Source organism: Mastigoproctus giganteus, chromosome 6 (assembly GCF_048544385.1).
Source record: "Mastigoproctus giganteus isolate SK-2022 chromosome 6, ASM4854438v1, whole genome shotgun sequence".
Lineage (NCBI taxonomy): Eukaryota > Metazoa > Arthropoda > Arachnida > Uropygi > Thelyphonidae > Mastigoproctus > Mastigoproctus giganteus.
This window is the reverse complement of record NC_143580.1, coordinates 234458230-234479711: the sequence shown is the minus strand read 5'-3', so window position 1 is coordinate 234479711 and position 21482 is coordinate 234458230. Positions and strand designations below refer to the sequence as shown.

The following is a 21482-nucleotide window of genomic DNA, read 5'->3' as shown; positions in this document are numbered from 1 at the left end:
TCATTCAGGTTAGCTTTATTTCTTAAATTAGATGATATTTCTTTTTCTTCTATTGTTATAAAAGAGGGTCTGAAGAGAGGAGGAAAGTTTGGTGTTTTCAGAACATTGTGGACAAAGACCTCTTCAGATTTCTGTAGCAGTTAGTAGATGCTTAAGAGACCTTGCTTCCTTATATCTCGAATTCGCCGATGCATTCCAGGGAAGGCCTAATATTGAACGAACACATTGATTGACAATGGAATTGATATTCGCAAGGTTTTCTTGACTGGTAGTACCCCATGAGATAATTCCATATGTGAGGTGAGGCTGTATTAAGGAGAGGAATACTAGTCTGAGAAGGGAAGGAGGCACCCACGCAGAGGCTCAGGCAAGTATTCCTGCTAGTGACGAAGTCTTCTTTCGTAAGGTGATCATTTGTTTATCCCAACTCAACTTATCATCTAGCCAGATTCATAGAAACTTCGTATCATTCAACCTTTCGAGTTGATTTCCTTTGTATGTTATTTCGAAATCAATATTTAATGGTTTATTTTTCGTCCTAAATACCATATATTTCGATTTTTCTGGATTTACTATAAGCTAATTCTTTTGAAGCCAACTATGCATTACAGAGAGCACGGCAGAGATTTTGAGTTGGAGCTGGCTAAGGTCTTGTGTTACGGAACACAATTCCATTCTGATCACTGTTCCTGTTAAGGAACAGTGATCAGAATGGAAACGTCATCGGCATATGCTACTATCTGGGAAGATGGAAGAAGAGAGAGAAATTCATTAATGTAAAGAACAAATAGGACAGGTCCGAGAAGTGGAAGTTTGTTCCAGCAATTAACCACTTGCCAGTTACGGGCAAATTTCTGCAAATCTATTCTGCAATTGTCTTTGTCTAGATAATCGTGCATTGCTTCTTTAACCTGCAACTCCATTATTTTCCACTGAACAGAAATTAAACTAACAGGTTTGAAATTAACAATAGTAATAATGGAGGCAAGCATATGAGCTTAAGTAGCACGAGCCAAAAAAAAAAAAAAAAAACCCGACCAATTTCACATATCCATTCCCTCTAAAAGTTTGTCCAGTTCCTCCTTGAATTTATTTAAGCTATCAACGTCCACAACGACAGATGGAAGTTTGTTCCAGCAATTAACCACCTGCTGGCTAAAGGCAAATTTCCGCACATCAATTCTACAACTGTCTTTCCTCAATTTGAATTTATGGCCCCTCAGATTTGTAATCTGAGAAAGCGGAAGAATCCCATCAGAATTCAGTGTGCTCTACCCAATCAAGGCCTTCTACACTTCAGTGAGATCACCTCACAGGTGCCTGGTCTCCAGTCACTGCAATTTGCAGAACTTAAGCCTTTCTTGGCAAGAGGACCCTTTCGTTCCCCTGACCAATCTTGTTGCCCTTCTCTGTACACGCTCAAGGAACTCAACATCCTTCCTAAAATGAGGCCTCCAGACCTGTACACAGTACTCAAGGTGTGTACTTGAGAACTGCGGACCTTTGCCTTATACAAAGGGATAATCACCTCCTTTTCCCTACTAACAAAATTCCTGTATAACATTGACAATACCCCATGACGCCCTTTGATCTCCCTTTGTGCATTGGGAATACATTCACACATCTCGAGTGCGTGAACTTCCCCGAATCCAAGGATGCTCTCATAATTATGGCCTAAGGGTTTATTTATTTCCTTTGTTCTTCCCTTAATAATAACTGGATAGATCCCAGGTGCCTCTCTGATGTTTAAATTCAACAATTTCTCCTCCACTTTGCTCTCAGTTATTAAAAATCATTCAACTCCGTTAGTTTGATAAACTTCTGGCCTCCACTTGCCTACAGAATTCCTCATGCATGATTGTAGAAAAAATACTCATTTGTTTGTCAGTTACCTGAGCAGGATCATTAACGGTTGAACCATTGATACCAAATGGATCAATCTGATTCATTTCCTCCCTTCTAGAGTTTACTTAAAGAAAGAAATCATTGCTGTTTTTCTTTTCATCCTTTGCCAAAGATTTCTCATAACTGACCTTCGCTTGCCTAACCTCCTTTTTTACTTGATTACAGACTAGCTTTTATCTACAATAGATTCTGTGTCCCCTGATAATTTATATGCATCCCATGCATTTTCTTCTCTGCCATGAGTCTCATTAGTCATTCTCACATCCATTCAGGACTAATACTTGAACAGTATTTCTTAATTGGCATGAAAGCCTATTAGCTTCCAAGATTAATTCCTTGAATGCTTCCCATTTAGAATTTGCTGCTGATATCATCATCATCAGTTGATGCCAGTGTATAGAATTGAAAAGCTATCTGAGACCATCATAGTCACCTTTACGAAAACAAAAACTCTTTCCTTTAACCCTGATAATAGATAATCTTTAAATAAATCCCACATCAGTACACTATGATCACTGCTGATAATCAGATTAAGAGTATTGCTCCATCTAGTTGCCTCTCGAACATGCTTCTGCTGCTGTACAAAAAAGTCATCCAATAAATCCACAAAATACTTGCTAATGTGCGCATGACCAAAGCACAAGTTCAAATCAATATAAGGAAATTTAAAATCCCCCATTATAAGACATTCTAATTTGCTGGTCCACTCTATTTCTCTGTACTCACCAGATTCATTAGGCCTATAACTCGTCTACTCTCATTTTTGCTTTCCTAGTCCTTACGTCATACCAAACTGACTAAACATTGACCTGGCTGCCCATGTCAGGTAGATTAGATGACTTATTTCCCCCCCCCTAACTAACAGCATAACCCCTCCTCCTTTCCTTATCCTGTCTGTCTTTCTATACACATTGTACTCCCCAAATTCAAATTCACATTCCTTATTATATCTGTGTGAAACGTCTCTGAAATTCCAACAATATCTGCCTGTGATATATTGACCAGATCTTCAAATTCACTGAATTTATTTACTATACTCCTAGCATTGGTGTACATGCACTTGTTCTTACTCTTAGTTACCCAAACACAGCTCATGTATTTACTTATTCCATGATGACTCCCCCCCCAGCAGTTCTTGAAATCCCCAGCACCTTGTTTTCTAGGCTGCTGCTCTTTCCAATAGAAGCAGTGCAAGAATCACTTTCCTCTCTGCCAGCATCTATTGTTCTGTGTATCTCTTGCCAATCTAGTGGTTTACCGAGCCACCTAACACTGCCTCAATAGCATCAGCAAATATTCTTGCATCCTTTCAATTGAAGTGTATCCCATCCCTGTAGAAGCAGTCTCTCCTATTAACAAGTGCAGACCACACTGAGAAGTATTCCACCCCATGAGCCTTGCAATCTCTCCAGAGCTGAATTGACTGACAAGGCTGTCATTGCATACTCCCTCTTATAGTGTTTCGATAGAATTGCAGACAATTTCAAATTTAACCCTAACTCGCCACTTGTGTTCAACATTGATCTGTAATTTTTAAGTATGTATGCAGATCTCCTACTTTTAATGTCATTAGTGCCAATGTGTACAACAATGTCACCTTTTGTGCCCTTAAAAGATGATATCTGCTTTAAAACATCATCAAGACTTGCCTCTTAGAAAACACACCTGGTCCTATTTCACCTATCTTTTTTGCCCAATATATTTCCTGTTTCCCAATAGTCACCAACAACAGCCACCTCCTTTGGGACCAGCATATTCTGCCTTGGGGATTGCCACTGTGTTGCCTCATGATCAAGTTCAAGCACTGGCATTAATGTGGTTAGCTAAGAGCTTGATGGGCTCCCCAATTAAATTCTTCGAGGGCATCCACCCTGTTCATCAAGCTCTCACAAAGGCCCATAACAATGCAAAGTTGGTACCTACCACCCTCATGCTCTTTACATCGAGCACACACAAAGCCAGAAAGTCAGTATCTTGTCATAATTGACATAAATATGTAATCTTTATTGCACACTGGACCTTCCACCATGTGATCAATGAAGGAGTGCAGTAGTATATTCATTTTAAGATGATGGTTCAAGCATACATAACAATTAAAAACAGTTAATTTTATAAAAAATAAGGATTAAGATTATGACTGAGGTGGCTATGGCAGAATATAAATAGAGCAGTTTTTTTGAAGAGCCTCCGTAGCCGAGTGGTCAGGAGAGGGAGTGCAGTAGCACACGCTCTTTGAGTAGACTGGGGTTCAAGCCCCAGCTGCTAAATAAGGTCAATCTGCCAACTCGCACTGGACCAGCATGGCAGATTATGGTCCATTTTCCTCAGCATGAATTGTTGAGGAGGCTTCGATCTTGAAGTGGGTTGATAATGGCTGCAGTTTACTTTTTTTTTTTTTTTAAATAAAAACATTAATCAGATCCATTCTAGGGAGTTTGAAAGTGGTGTACAAAAAAGGACAGATGGGGCAGGAACAGAAATGGTGAGGGAATTATGTTCTTAGGTGAGAAACCCTTAAGTCTAAGGCAGTGTACACAGATGATATCACTGGCCAATGTAACGTTCAATCAGCTCTGCATGAAGTAGGCAATGGGGAAGATAAATACAAGACTAGAAGTGTGTTATAAGACAAATGAATGTGATGAATATAATGATCAATGATATAGACAAATTGAGCAGTTAAGTAAATCAGAATATCTCATAATAATGAGAAATTAACTTTTGAAATATTAACTGGAACTCGGAGCTTTTCTGAATTTATTTGATGACTATTTTCTATAGCAGCATTTTAGAGAGAGAGACAACAAAAGAAAGCAATACTCTTGATCTGATTATCAGTAGTTATTCTTTGGGCATTAAGAATATCCAAGTAAGGGAACCACTAGGTGGCACTGATCATAATACACTGATGTATACACTACTTAAAGGTATAATTACTGTCAAAGGTAAACATAAGAAAATTTGTTTTATAGAAGTGACTACAATATTTGTAGACAAATTTTAAATTCCCTCCAGGAAGACCAACTGATGTTACAAACTTCAAATTATAAATGGAAAACATTCAGAGGAGTAATTATGGAAGCTATTAAGCTTATAATACCAACTAAAAGATACTGCTGAAGGTTTATACCTAAATGGATGTCAGATGAACTGATGAAACTAGTGGCAGAAAAGAAAAATGCATGTCAAGATTATAAATTAGTAGCGGAGACAGAAACCTACAAAAAGATGAACTTAAGTACAGACTATTCTAGAAATAAATCACTTAAGGGAGTTAAGAAAGCTAAGGCAAATTATAAGAATCTCTGGCAGAGAATGCAAGGAAAAGCATCAAAGAATTCTTTGCCTAGGTTAACATTAGAAGGAAAGGTTAACATTAGATGGAATCACATTCACCCACTAGAATGGCATAACTATTGATGATCCTGTTCAGGTTGCCAACAAAAAAATAAATATTTACATCTACATTCACCTGCAAAGAAGTTCATTGGGCTGGAATTACCAGAAATACACTGAATACTAAATGTGGGCAAAATGACATTGTCATAACTGAGAAGAAAGTGGAAGAGAAATTGTTGAAGCAAAAAGTAAATAAGGCACTTGGAGCTGACAGGAACCATCCAATTATATTAAAAGCAAAAGAGGTAAACAAATGGTTAGCCATAATTATTGGAGCATTTTTGGATTCAGAGGAGGTTCCCATTGACCGGAGATGCAAAAATCTCCTCCCAATTCACAAAGTCTGGAAACCTCATTTTAGGAATGATGTAGAGCTGCTGGAGCAGCTACAGAGAAGAGCAATGAGATTGGTGAAGTGGAACAAAGGAGTGCTCTTACCACAAAAAAGCTACAGTTTTGCAAATTGCAGTGCCTGGAGACTAGGTACCTGTGAAGCGATCTGATTGAGGTGTTTGCTTTGAATGGCTTGAGCAAACTCAATGCTGAAGGGATTCTTCCTCTTGCTTAGACTATTCACCTGAGGGGGCATAAAATAAAAAAAAGTAAAGTACTTTATTTATTTTTATTTATGTTTGAATTAGGTTGGCAGGGTTGTTAATGACACTAATGACAGTACGCTGCTGTGAGCAGATGGGCTGAGAGGTGGCAAATGAAGTTTAACATTGACAAATGTAAAATACTACATATGGGAAGCAGTAACCCCAAGGTAATGTATCAACTCTGTGGTACTATACTGACAGTGGTAGAGAACGAAAAGGACCTGGGAGTAACTGTGCAGGCAGTATGAAGTTTTCTAAGCAGTGCAGACGGTCTGCAAGAGTAGCTCATCGGGTCTTGTCAATGATATACAGGAATTTTTCTAGCAGGGATAAGGAGGTGATTATCCACTTGAATAAGGCAACGGTCAGGCCACACCTTGAGTAATGTATACAGGTCTGGAGGCCTCATTTTAAGAAGGATGTAGAGCTGTTGGAACGAGTACAGAGAAAGGCAACAAGATTAGTGAATGGAACAAATAGTTGCTCTTACGAAGAAAGGCTTAAGTTTTGCAAATTACAGTGTCTGGAGACTAGGCACCTGCAAGGTGATCTGATTAAGGTGTATAAAGCCTTGAATAGTTTGAGCATGCTCAATGCTGATGGGATTCTTCCTCTTGCTCAGAATAATTGCCTGAGAGGGCATAGATTCAAACTGAGGAAAGACAGTTGTAGGATAGATGTGCGGAAGTTTGCCTTTAGCCAGCGGGTGGTTGAATGGTGGAACAGACTTCCATCTTTTGTTGTGGAAGTTGATAGCCTAAATAAATTTAAGGCTGAGCTGGACAGGTATTTGGAACGAATATAGGGGTGAAATGGGAGTGTTTTTTTTTTTTTTTTTTTTTCCTGACTGATGCTGCATAAGCTTGCTTTCTTGCATCATATGCCTCTACTAATGTTAATGCTAATTTTATTTCTTCCTTTTGGTACCTAATGGTACCTAATGTCGGGTTGGCTATGACGTATACGTTTCATATGTATACATCATATGGTTTTGGCTGCCGACCCTATGAAGAAGTAGTTAAAGTCCTAGGACCTGACCCACTACATTAGGTACCGTTTTTATTATCATTATTATTTTTATGTTAATCTTAATTTCATTTAATTTCAGATAATCTGCTTTTACCTTGCAGGCATTCTCAATTTTTTCCATTGTAATTACACTTGACAGGTCAGCACCCCTACCCAATACACTGATAAAATACATTTGTCTAATATATAGGGTGTTTCAAAAGTGATGGTCAATAATTTAAAGGTGAACTGTACAGACTACAATATGCAAAAAAAACCTAGTAAATATGGCTCCTTAAGTGAATCGTTTTCAAGATATTGCACATTTCTAGTTGGGAGCCACCACTGACAAGGTGAACTGTATAGAGTTGGGATTCACCACTGACTTGTTTGTTTAGGTTAGGTTATGCTCATTCACTCCCTTTCCCCTTTCTCAATGCTCTGAGACATAGCAGGCATACCAGTACTTGTCAAAGGATAGTCAACATGGAAAGAGGTTACAGCAGCAAAGATTATGCAGACATGAACTTCATGTATGGTAAAGCCAACGGCAATGCACTTGAGGCTGCACGTTTGAACCAAGAAGCATTTCCCCACCGAAGGTAGCCCAACAGGCGCACATTCATCAGGCTACATCAACGCCTTAGAGAACATGGGCACTTCGCACATGGAGTACAAGCAGGTAGGCCAAGAAGCATAACACCTGATGTTGAGGAAAGGGTGTTAGAAAGAACAGAACAAAATTCAGGAATTTCGACAAGGAGGGTTGCTCTGCAAGAGTGTGTACTGAGTCATAGCAGTGTGTGGCGAATTTTACATCGTCAGTTACTGTATCCCTACCATATCCAGCATTTACAAGGTCTCAGCAATACAGAATATCCTCCCAGAGTGAACTTCTGTCAGTGGATGCATCAACAGAGTGTCCTGAACGCCCAATTTTTAAACATTTTGTTCACTGACAAAGCTGGGTTTACTCATGATGGTATTTTTAATTTTCATAACTGTCACGTTTGGTCAGACAAAAATCCTAATGCAATTCACGAGTCACAACATCAGCAATGTTTCTCGTTGAATGTCTGGGCAGGACTACTATTAAACCTTCTAATTGGACCACACTTTCTGCCAAACAGGCTAACAGGAGAGCTGAACCTTCAGTTCCTGCAGAATGTTCTTCTAGACCTCCTTGATGATGATAATGTTCCACTTCAGCAATGCCAGAACATGTGATTTATGCATGATGGTGCACCGGCACCATTTTGCTCGAGTTGTAACTCGGTATTTAACTAGAAGATATGGTCAATAGTTCATAGGTAGAGGTGGGCCTGTAATGTGACCTCCCAGATCACCAGACTTAAATCTTATGGATTTTTGTATCTGGGGTCATGTAAAAAGCTTGGTGTACACTTCTGATATTAACACAGTTGAGGAATTGCAGCGTCAGGTTGAAGGAGCCTTTCAGCAAATCAGAAATGCCTGAGAGGATTCGCAACTCAATGCAGAGAAGACTACAAAGCTGCATACAGATGCAAGGACAGAATTTTGAACACAGTTTGTAACATCATGTAACATGTAACATCTGTAAAATTCTGTGGTGTTGAAACCAAAAATTAAAAATGTATTATTTTGTTTAATAAAACCACCCTTAGCAAAGGATTCACACTTTTTGTTAAACTAGTGCTCCCATAGTCAGTGGCAGATCTTAACAGAAAATATGCATTATCTCGAAAACGGGTCATTTGCGGCCCAACGTTCACTGGAACTTTTTTGCTTATTTTAGTTTGTACTTTTCACCTTTAAATTATTGACCATCATTTTTGAAAGACCCTGTATGTGTAAATATATATATATATCCATAACCCAGTCTTATATATATTTTGTATATTTTAATTTCTCATTCCTGTTTACTAAGACTTGCAGTAATTTCATTGCATCTTTATCATTTTATATATATATATATATATATATATACACAGTATATAAGGAGCTAAAAAATATATTCTTACTTTTGCTGAATTCTGCTCTGACCAGTTCTTGAATCTCCTTCAGTGTCCTCTGATTTTCCTGAGTCATCACTTGATTCTTCAAAATAGTCTCCAGTATCAAACATTCTATGAAGTCGAATATTAGTCACTTTCAGAGCAGTAAACAGCACAGCAACAGTTATACAGTAAACACTCCATATTATGAAAGAAGGCAGAAAACACTGAAAAAGAAATAAAAAAATTATTTGACACTGCTGATTTAAATTCCTTTCGAGTTCAAATTTCTTTTTATTCACATTTCTAATGAATTAGTTTTCTATGCTGATATAGAAATAAACATTCTACATTTCTTTATTATATTTTTGACAAGTTTACAGTGTTATATAAATAATCTAATTTTCCTTTTTTTTTTTAAGTCTCAAATATTAATGTGCAAGTAATTACGTTATCACTGGGTTGATAAATTAATTACTTGCAGGTTTGAGCCTTTCTTAGTTAATAGTCATTCCTCTCCATAATTCTAGAAAAAATCTTTATTACTGCCTTTTACATTTTTATAATTTTATATTTAAATTTATATGTGCCATACAATCAGACTTGGCCATCTTGCAGTAACAGTGATTCTGATTACTGTTCTTTAATACCAGTAGAATTCTACTAAATTTTATTCATTTCCAGTTAGGTCCATATCAATAGAGCCAGCAATTTGTGTATGTGCAGGTGTTTTAATGCCATGGCACAATCAATTGGTCTGGAAAGGAGGTAACGTATACAATAATAAATCAAGGCTTAAGTTGATTCATTGAAAATAAAAATTCAGTGCTAAAACTAACGTTTTAACTTATTTCTATGGCCAATCATATACAAAAAAGTTTCTTTAAGATTATACATGGCAGCAGTGACACTTTATTTCATGGGATTTTCCAGAGCCACTAGGTGGCAGTGGTCACAAGGTATTAAGGTGTGATCTCCTTAAAGATATTACTGTCAAAGAACAAGGAAGGATGTCTTTTGCTTGCATAAAGGTGACTACAATGGCCTCAGACAGTTTTTGGATTCTATTCGGTCAAACCAAACTGATGATGTTACAAACAGCAAATACTAAATGGGAAGCCTATAAAGGAGTAATCATAGAAGGTACTACATTTTTATATCAACAAAAAAATAATGTTCAGGGCTTAGACCAAACTGGATGTCAGATGAATTGATAAAACTAGTGACAGAGAATTAGAATTATTATTAGTAATGGCCATATGATGCAAGAAAGCCTAAGGCTTATGCTGCACCAGCCAAAAAAAATAAATAAATATAAAAATATAAAAATAATAATAATAATAAAATAAAATAAATAATTAATAAATAATAAGAGAAAAGGGATCGTGTATGTAACTATCCAACTGACCTTTGAATTTCCCAAAACTGTCAGCCTCTACCACCCATGTAGGTAACTTATTCCAGAAATTTATAACTTGCTGGATAAAATAAAACTTCCTGCAATCCAGTCTAAACATCTCCCCCCGTAACTTGAAATTATGGCTCCTAGTTCTAGAATCATTTATAACCATAAAATGTTCCTCCTCATTCATGCCTCTCAGATCCTTAAACACCTCAATCAAGTTGCATCTAAGGTGCCTAGTTTCTAAACTGCGCAAACCACATATTCGAACTCCCTTTTGCCGATCTCACCAGGCAAGTCACCCATCTTGGGACCCTTTCAAGAAGCTCAATGTCTTTCTTTCAGTGCGATCTCCACACATGAATGCAGTATTCCAAGTGCAATCTAACAATAGCCTTATATAATGGGATTATGACATCTTTATTTTAGGATTATGACATCTTTATTATCAAACATTTATCAAATGTTTGATAAATCATCGATAGGACACCATGGACCTTCCTTGAAACCTATCTAAAATGCTCAGAGAACCAGGTCTGACCATATCATAACTCTCAAGTCCCTTTCTTTCACTACTGACTTTAGTTCAATTCCACCAAGTGTATAAGTTATTCTGGGGTTACTGTTCCCTAAGTGTAAGACTTGCACTTTGCTGAATTAAAGCATAGCTGTGACTTCTCTGACCATCCCTGAAGTCTATCTAGGTCACCCAGAAGATGCTCTGCTTGGCAGTAATCATTAACTATTCTACCAATCTTTACATTATCTGCAAATTTAGACCCCACACCCTCTATCCCTTCATCAATGCCATTTAACAAAATCAGAAACAACAGTGGTCCCAATACTGATCCTTGGGGAAACCCACGTCTTACATTAACCAATCTGAGGAATAACCATTTATCACAACCTTCTGCCTCCTCCTGCCTTGAAGACATCCTGCTATCCAACTACGGATTTTCCCTGTGATTCCAGCTTATAAAGTGACTGTGCCTGTGGGATAGAGTCAAATGCTTTGCTGAAATCCAAATAACCAATGTCAAAATTATTTCCTAAATCCAGCTCATGAGTGACACAGAATGGTTTTGTAAAGAGAAAATCATGTTTAAACAATCTGGTTATCTATTTGACTGATCAAAGAGATAACCAGATTGGTTAAATATGATTTTCCCTTTACAAAACCATTCTGTGTATGCTTCATAATTTCATTTCTATCCAAATGATACTAAATTCCACCCTTGATCATTGTCTCTATGATTTTCCCTACGGAAAATTATAGAGACAATTACCAACTGGTCAATCTAACTGAACTTAGATTGCCCAGTCGGTAATTTTCCACTACACTCTCAGAATTACCCCCTTATGTACTGGAGAAACACTGACACTTTTCCGACCCAACAGAATCTCTTCTGAGTCCAGTGATGCTCTCATAATTAGCCTCAATGGTTCAATGCACTCACTTGCCACCTCCCTTAAAATTATAGGATATATGCCATCAATCCCAGGATCCTTACTCACCTGTAGGCTCAAAAATTTTTTCATTAAATAATCTTGTGAAATTTCAACTTCACTCCCATAATTTCTCAATGACATAAAGGGTTTTTCTTCTGTAAATATCAAAGCAAAGTAAATGTTGAGTTCATCTGCAACTTTGGCTGGGTTATCTAACAATATCCCACATCCATTACATATGGGTCCGATCTGGTTTGTCCTTCTCTTCTTTGCATTTCATGAATAAAAATACAAGGACTGACATTAAACTGTCAAAGGACACATAAACCTACAAAAAGTACAAACGGAACTAGACAAACATTTGGAGCGTGTGGATGGGTGAAATGAGGTTTTTTTTTTTTTTTTTTTGGCTGATGCTATATAAGCTTGCTTTCTTGCATCATGTGCCTTTACTAATGCTAATGTGCAATAAAGTCACAAAGCAAGTTAGTTAGAAAAGCTACGGCAGATTGTGGGAGGTCTATGACAAAGAATGCAAAGAAAAACAGCAGAAGTTTCTTTACTTATATTAACACTAGAATAAAAGAGATGAATCACATCAGAAGACAAGATATAAATGGTATAACTACTGATGCTGTTCTGATTACTAATCAGAATTGGAAAATTGGATCAATGAGCTGAGAAATGGCAGTTGAAGTTTAACATTGGCAAATGCAAAGTACTGCATACAGGAAGCAGTAATCCCAGAGTAATCTATCACCTATGTGGTACTCCAATAAGGATAGTGAAAAATGAAAGAGACAAGGGTAATTGTGCAAGCGTATATGATATTCTCTAAACAGCGCAGACATGCTGCCAGAACAGTTCATGGGATTTTAGCAATGATATACAGAAACTTTGCTAGCATGGGAAAGGAGGATATTATCCCTTTGTACAAGGCCATGGTTAGATCACACCTTGAGTATTGTGTATAGGTCTGGAGGAAGAATGTAGGAAGGATGTAGATCTGCTTGAACAGGTGCAGAGAAGGGTAACCAGATTGGTGAAGGGAAACAAAAGGGGTGCTGTTACCTAGCTTCTGGAGACTAGGCACCTGAGGGGTGTCTGATTGAGGTATTTAAGGCCTTGAATGGATTGAATAAGCTGAATATGAATGGCATTCTTCATCTTGCTGAGACTACAAATATGATGGAGCATAAATTTAAGTTGCAGGATAGATGGGCAGAAGTTTGGTTCAGCCAGCAGGTTTGATTGTTGAAACATACTTCCATCTGTTGTTGTGGAAGTGGATGGATTGAATAAATTCAAGGGAGAACTAATTCTTGGAGGGTATGAATGGGTGAACTGTGTGGGTTTTTTTTTTTTTGCTATATAAGCTTGCTTTCTTACATCAATTGCCACTACTACTAAAAAATCAACAGGCATCTTGCATCTATATTCACAATTGAGGAATATTTTAGAGATGAAGATACAAAAAAAGTATATCAAATTATAACAATAAACTAAATGTATTTGTAAAAATTAAGGAAAAAAAAGGAGGAAATTAAATTGTTGAATGTAAGACACATGGGACTCATGAGAACTATCCAATTATATTAAAGTAAGCATATGTTTAGCAAATTATAAGGATAAACCCTGATTTAGCATTAGCAAGGACATCCTGGAAAAGGCCTCTGAGGTTGGGTAAATTCATATCTTGACGATAAATAAGCTCATACACCAACCATTAATTGAATAACTCTTTACTGTGACTAGAATTTACAAATTAAAATAACATATTTACAATAAAAATTTACTGAATAAAATAAAATAAAACTGCTATGATACACTATATAAGAATTAAAACTGTAATAAAATCATTATAATAAAATTACCTAAAATAAACTGGATTAAAAGCAATAAACCTGTAGCCTGTTATATATAAGGAAGTGTTGCCAGAAGATTCATTACTGTTGAGGAAGGAAGCTGATGCTTCAAAAAGCTACAGGTTTTATCGTATATTAAACTAGCCACACTCAATATTATGATATTGTCAGGAAAAATTGGAGTGTGTGGACATCTTAAAGGACAGAAAAATAAGCATACTTGGATTGAGTGAATCAAAATGGAAAGGAAATGGGTGTAGAAAGTTACGAGGAGGCTATCACCTATATTGGTCTGGGGGTGATTTAGTGAGGAAAGGTGTAGCTACCATTATAGATCACAGGATTAAGAAAAGGCTAATGGAGGTGAATAATATCAGTGACAGACTCATGTCAATTAAACTGCAAATGAATGACAGTGAAACATTGAAGATAGTACCATGTTACGCCGCAAACCGGTTGCGAAGAAATGGAGAAGCTGGAATTTTGAGGACAAGCTCGAAGAGAACATCACAGATGGAGATATAGTTATCATGGGTGACCTGAACGCAAACATCGGAGTGGAGAGACAAGGACTAGAATACGTTATGGGTCCGCATGGCTGGGGACCTAGGAATGATGATGGTGACAGGCTGTTGGATTTCTGCTTACGGAATAGCTTGATCATAGGAAACACCTGGTTCAAGAAGAGAAAGAGTCACAAAGTGACAAGATACGGTTGGAACGGTCAACAGGAATCCCTCCTTAACTATATACTAGTTGATAAAGAGCAACACAGAAGACTAGTGGATGTCAAGGTCATTCCTAGTGTCTCCTTGGGTAGTGATCACAGGTTAGTTGTTGGAGTTTTAGGATTCCTTAAATTGAAGAAGATCAGAATAACAAGAGAGAGAAAACTATGGATGTGGAAGTTGAAAGAAAAGGAAAAAGGGGCAATGTTTAGAGAAGAGTTCAGGAAGGTTGTACCTAAGTCAGTGGTGAACAGTGTGGAATCAGAATGGAAAGAATTCAAAGACTATAGAGTAGGACTGACAGAGCAGGTTTGTGGATGCAATAGAAGGAGATGGAAAGAAACCCCATGGTGAAATGAGAGAGGCTGTGAAAATCAAGAATAATGCATTCAGGACCTACTTTCAGAAAAGAAATGAAAAGAAATGACGAGAATAAAGAGAGATATGAAACCGTGAAGAGAGAGGCCAAGAGGATAGTTAATCATCTCAATTGATTTTGAGATGACGAGGAAAGAAGACTATGTTTGGAAGAAGTGAGTGAAACTCTACAAAAAGATATCAACGGTAATAAAAAGATGCTATATAGTATAGTGAGGAAAGGGAGAAGAGATGGTGAACAGAGCAAATACTTGATGGATGAAAATGAGAACCTAATAACCAAGGACGAAGAGATAAGAGGAACATAGAAGTATTTTGAAAATCTGTTGAACGTGCAGGACAGCCAGCAAAAGGGACAAAGGCAGGTTGATCATAAAAGAGGAGATGAAAGCGAATATATGGAGAGAGAGCAGACAGACTTGACATGGAATGATGTAGTGCAGGCATGGAAATACATCAAGACAGGTAATTCTGCTGGTATGGATGAGATAAATGGAGAAATGCTGAAGGTTACAGGCGAGGCAGGGATAGTGCAGACATACAGACTGTTCCGTAAAGTCTGGGATGAGATACAGGTGCCGAAGGACTGGAAACAAGGTTTGATCATCCTGCTGTTCAAGAAAGGGAATAGGAAAAAGTATAGAGGCATCACACTGATGTCACATGTGAGTAAGCTGTATGGAAGAGTGTTACAGCGGAAGATAAGAGGAACGACTGAAAATACGATGGCTAAGAAACAGTACGGCTTTAGGCCTGTCAGATCGACGGTGGATCTAATTTTCTGCATCAGGTAACTGATGGAAAAGTGTTATGAACACAATAAAGAATTATGGATGGCATTTTTGGATATGAAGAAAGCATTTGATGCTGTAAGGAGAGAGAAAGTGTGGGAGGTTTTGAGAAACTTGGGGGTTAGAGGAACATCTTGTGTTGAGAACTGAGAATATGTGCACCAATACAGTAAGTAAAGTAAGAACAACGGTGGGGTTGATGGAGAGCTTCAAAATAACATCAGGTTTGAGGCAAGGAGGTGTCCTGTCACTACTACTGTTCATAGCTGTCATGAATGATGTGCAATGTAGAGTGGTGGAACAACCTGGACACAACCGGATGAAAGTTATGCTCTTCGCAGATGATCTCTGCATATGGGGAGAGAGCAGGGAACAAGTGCAACGGCAAGTTGATATATGGGCTAGTATGGCCAATAAATTTGGACTGGTTTACAGTCAGGAGAAGAGTGAAGTAATGGTTCTAAACAGGAGTGGCAAGCTTGACAGATACATTTACAATGGAAGGGAAACAGCTAAAAATGGTTAACTTCAAGTATCTAGGAAGCATCATTAAAAGACTAGAGTAATAGACGAAAAAATAAGTAAAAAGATACACATAGGTCGGAATTTCTATAGGCACACAAGAGATCTGATTGGGAACAGGAACATACCACTGAAGTGTAAGAAGGCTATATATCAGGCCTATTACGTACTAATTCTTACTTAAAATAAATAAATGCACAAGGCATAATACTTTAAGAGTTTGGTATCTATATAATATAGGTGTTTAGATACACCATAGACACTCTTAAGAAACTACAAAGTAGTTGTTGTAGGCATCATTTGCTCTTTCTCATATTGTGCTCTGCCTTCACAACGAGTTTCCATGATATTGCACTACTTCGAATAAGTAACGCTTCACTAATAGAGAAGGCTATTGTTACTTATTCTCAGTTGAGTACCACCACCCAGACAGCGCTGTTTCATGGCTATTGGCCAATCATCAGTGAGTGGGCAGGTACCCTGGTATTGCAGACATGACGACCCAGTTGTGAAGTTAATCACAAAATATGAGAGATGCCAAGAGGTGTAGATGTCAATATTTAAAATAAATAAATGCACAAGGCATAATACTTTAAGAGTTTGGTATCTATATAATATAGGTGTTTAGATACACCATAGACACTCTTAAGAAACTACAAAGTAGTTGTTGTAGGCATCATTTGCTCTTTCTCATATTGTGCTCTGCCTTCACAACGAGTTGCCATGATATTGCACTACTTCGAATAAGTAACGCTTCACTAATAGAGAAGGCTATTGTTACTTATTCTCAGTTGAGTACCACCACCCAGACAGCGCTGTTTCATGGCTATTGGCCAATCATCAGTGAGTGGGCAGGTACCCTGGTATTGCAGACATGACGACCCAGTTGTGAAGTTAATCACACAATATGAGAGATGCCAAGAGGTGTAGATGTCAATATTAAATATTGATGATTGGCCAATAGCCATGAAACAGCGCTGTCTGGGTGGTGGTACTCAACTGAGAATAAGTAACAATAGCCTTCTCTATTAGTGAAGCATTACTTATTCGAAGTAGTGCAATATCATGGCAACTCGTTGTGAAGGCAGAGCACAATATGAGTAAGAGCAAATGATGCCTACAACAACTACTTTGTAGTTTCTTAAGAGTGTCTATGGTGTATCTAAACACCTATATTATACTAATTCTTACATATGCATCTGAAACTTGCATATGTAAGAAAAAGGATGAAAGCAGAATTCAGGGGGCAGAAATGAGATTTGTGAGGAGCATAGCCAGAAAGACAAGACGTGACAAAATGAGGAATGATGTGATTAGGGAGAGAATTCAGGTTGAAAAACTCCAGAATAGGATTGAAAGGTCCCATTTGAAATGGTTTGGATATGTCAAGAGAATGAACGAGAGGCGTTTGCCAAGAAAAATGTTTGATTTACAATTAAGGGACAAAATGTCAAGAGGGAGACCAAGAATGATATGGCAGGACATGATAAAGACCGATGTCATTAAGAGAGGAGGAAATTGGAGTGAAATCAAAGACAGAGAGAAGTACATGGACAGGGCATGGTAGCAAGGCTTCATACGTCGACCCGCGGAATAGCGGAACAATGATAGATGATCATCTACATTCAATGAGATTTGCTTTTCTTTGCAATCACTCAATTTTTTAAAATCTACAATATTTAAATCTACTTCAATAGTTGTACATCTCAATTGATTTTCAAAATTTTCAGGTAATTGAAGCTTGAGATTTACTTTTAATAAATTTAATTTTTGAAAAGAAAGTTTCACTAACGTATGTGGATCCAAAGGTGCTCAATTTTTTTTGTGCAAAAAAACTTAATTTCGGATATTTTTCTGCTGTCACATATGTGTTGTAAAAATTTATTTTTGATGTCATGGCATGAATGTGCTTTAATTCATTGTTTCAGATATTCATTTATTCATTCATTCATTCATTTCAGATATTCGAACATTTATTCAATGTTCTTACAAAACATTTAAAAAGGATTGGCTTTTAAAACAAATTGATACTGAAATTCATCAAACAAAAAGCAAAGCCTAAAACTACAAGACATTTTTCAATACAATGAAGAAAATGGTGTCGTCACGTATACTTTTTTGTGCAGAAGCAAAAGTTGCAGGAGAATTTAGTACAGGAAGAAAATGGGAAGAATGAAAACTAGAGTATTAAGAAAAACTAGCAAAGCATACATAAAAATCTTTAAAACATAACAACACAATAACTCTTATGTGTGCCTTTAACACATAGAACAGGGTCATATTTGCTCTTCTAAGTACAATACTATAGGATTACAGGAGTATATTTCAAAGCAGCAGTTGAGATCAAATAACTTATTTTATTTGATCACATCTGTATATCTTCCACATACAAACATATTTGTACGCTTTACCTGCATTCAATTTCACTTACTGCGAGACTTTCTGCTCTCAGAAGACCAGTGCCAGATTAAGGCACGGGCTATTGATAGTTTCTATATACAGGGTGTCTCAAAAATACACGACATAACTTCAGGAATGAGTTCCTCGTATGTAGACAAAAATATTTTATATCAACATAGTTCCAGAAATGCTTGGTTTCCGAGTTTTGAAGGTCTGTCTATGATACTTAACTGTTCACATCACCTTATAGTAATTGTTCAAAATGTCCACCTTCTGCCTGAATACAGGCCTCACATCGACATCTCATGGACTCACGAAGACGATGCCAAATTCCTGGCATGTTTCGTATTATCTCACAACCTGCCACAATTCGATTGTGGAGAGTTTACACATCAGTTACCGGAGTCGAATACACCAATGACTTTAAATGGTGTTTTTTTTTTTTTTTTGATTTGGTAGTTGTTGGCGCATCGGCTTCTGTGGCCATATTGCACCTCCCAAGGTTTTTGCAGTACTTTGATCCAAGCCCGAGGCGGGAATCGAACCCGCGACCTTTGGGTTGCCGGGCAGGTACTTTACCCACTCGGCTAGCCCGGTCGGCTAAATGGTGTTCTGCATGTGCTGATTCCACATGCAGAATCTCCTCCAAACTAAACATCCAAACTCCAAAATCTCCTCCTCTACTTCAGGGGTCGTAGATCTTGGTCGTCCTCTGTCGGCAGCACGAGGTGTAAAGGCCCCATGTTCACAAAGGCGGCGATGGATACCTTCAAACGTTTTCCTGTCTGGACATCTTCGTTCTGGGAACCTTTCGTGGTACAAACAACAAGCCTCCAGAGCATTGCCGTCCACCAAACCGTACATAAAGTGCATCGCTTGCTCCTGATTTGAGTACATGGTCGGAATGAAAAACCACGTTCTGGGAACCTTTCGTGGTACAAACAACAAGCCTCCAGAGCATTGCCGTCCGCCAAACCGTACATAAAGTGCATATCCGCTTGCTCCTGATTTGAGTACATGGTCGGAATGAAAAACCACCAGATTCTGTCAGTACCTTGTGATGAAGGAAATCACCTGCGGGAGATAAGACATTCCGGTTAATAACTCAGGAACCAAGCATTTCCGGAACTATGTTGATATAAAATATTTTTATTGTCTACATATGAGGAACTCGTTTTATTGTCTACATATGAGGAACTCATTCCTGAAGTTATGCTGTGTATTTTTGAGACACCCTGTATATATATTCTTATCATTTCTCCGCTTCTGTCAGGCCAGTCATGATATATATGTTAGCATTAACCTGGCTTCTGAACATTAACAATAAACTAAAAATCTGGTATTTTTTTACCATGTGCTACATATATTTTATGTTAGAAACAGAGGCCTTACTTTTTGCTGCATTTTGATTGATTTTGACGGCTGGCCCTCCTTAACAACATTGAAATCATCTGAAGTACAGCACTATATACTTATAATATTTTTGACTTTTTGTGTTGCAGGTTCGAATTGTGTTATTTTATGATTGCCTTTCCATGTTATCTAACCCATTGGTTGATTACACTACCTGCTGTTCTCTCTCCACACTAAAAGCATAACCGCCTATATTTTATTTATTTATAGTCGTTGGGTGCCTTCTACATAGTAGTAACTCAGGTCTATATTCCTTCATATATTCCGCTTATTACAACTCCCGTACCTATTACTTCTATTCTATATTCTTACATGTATATACAGTTTTCTTTTTTTAGGTCCTAGCCATTGAAATCTCAGGAAATTAAGCGGCAGGACCTACCAGAGTGAAACTAAGACTACTTGGTTCGTGGTCTGCCTCCACGGGGTGGAAATGGGGCATCTTGGGCCTCCGCAGGGGCTAAATGACTAGATGAACGATGGTACATGACACTACACACACGAACAATTCCCACACACTTGTAAATCTCTGGCATTTCCCAGCGAACTGGTTTACCTACAATGTAAGTAAAGCGAAGATGGGGGAAACCCTTGGTGTCGTATGATAACAACACACTTTATACTTTACTACTGGGGAAGGCATTTGTGATGCTGTATGGAGCATTCTAGAGAAATACAAGCCTCCTCTCAAGAGACGTGGCTGTGACTACCAATGGCACTCCAGTAATGACAGACAAAGTCAAAGGATTTGTATCAACACTAGAAGCAAAACTGACGGACGAGTATCCGGACAAACAAAAACTGCAATCTTTCCACTGCATTATTCATCAGCAGGTTCTGTGTTTGAAAATACTGCAAATGGACTATATGCTCAAGACTAGGAACTTCATCTGGTCCAGAGGACTGAATCACCATCAGTTTGCTCTCCTTCTTAAGAAGGAGAGCAAACTGATGGTGGTTTTCTTTTTTAAAGTAAAAGTAAAAGTAAAAAAGAAGTTACTTCCAAAAGTAAAAAAGAAGTTTTCTTTTTTACTTTTGGAAGAAATAATAAAGAAAATTTCCTAGAAATGAAAAGTCAGGATGTATCGCTTCTGAACGATCAGTCTTGGGTGCAAGTGTAGCCTTCCTAGTAGATATTACAGGTCACATAAACGATCTAAACATCAAACTATAAGGGAAATATCAGTTGATAACAGACATGTAGAACAGATATGCAGAAATTTGCCTTTAGCCAGCGGGTAGTTGATTGGTAGAACAGACTTTCATTTTTTGTTGTGAAAGTTGATAGGCTAAATAAATTTAAGGCTGAGCTGGACAGGCATTTGGAATGAATGGAGGGGTGAAATGGGAGGGTTTTTTTTTTTTTTTTTTTGGCTGATGCTGCATAAGCTGGCTTTCTTGCATCATATGCCTCTACTAATGCTAATGTGCATTAGCATAAAAAGTTGACTGTATGGCAAAATCAATTAAAAGAGGGTACTCTGACATACTTTTCTATGTGTGAACAATTGAAAAATCATTGTCAAAGTTATACCTTTTCAAAATATTGTGACAGAATTGAAAATATTAAAGACGAATTTGATAGGTGCTTTAAAGATTTCAAGGAGCACCAAGAAGATTTTTCTTTTTTCATGAGACCTTTTTCTT

At 37.6% G+C, this 21482-nt stretch overlaps 1 protein-coding gene across 3 annotated transcripts in view; it reads right to left on the bottom strand.

The window, feature by feature from the left end:
- Positions 1-21482, bottom strand: part of pcx (pecanex) — a 743348-nt gene that overhangs the window by 704585 nt on the left and 17281 nt on the right. For all 3 annotated transcript variants that reach the window (XR_016547122.1, XM_090376780.1, XM_090376781.1), the window contains exon 2: positions 8915-9114. Coding sequence is in view for 2 of the 3 variants with exons in the window: in XM_090376780.1 (XP_090232906.1) it covers positions 8915-9114 (200 nt within the window). In the remaining variant the exon portion in view is untranslated. The remainder of the gene's footprint in view (positions 1-8914; positions 9115-21482) is intronic.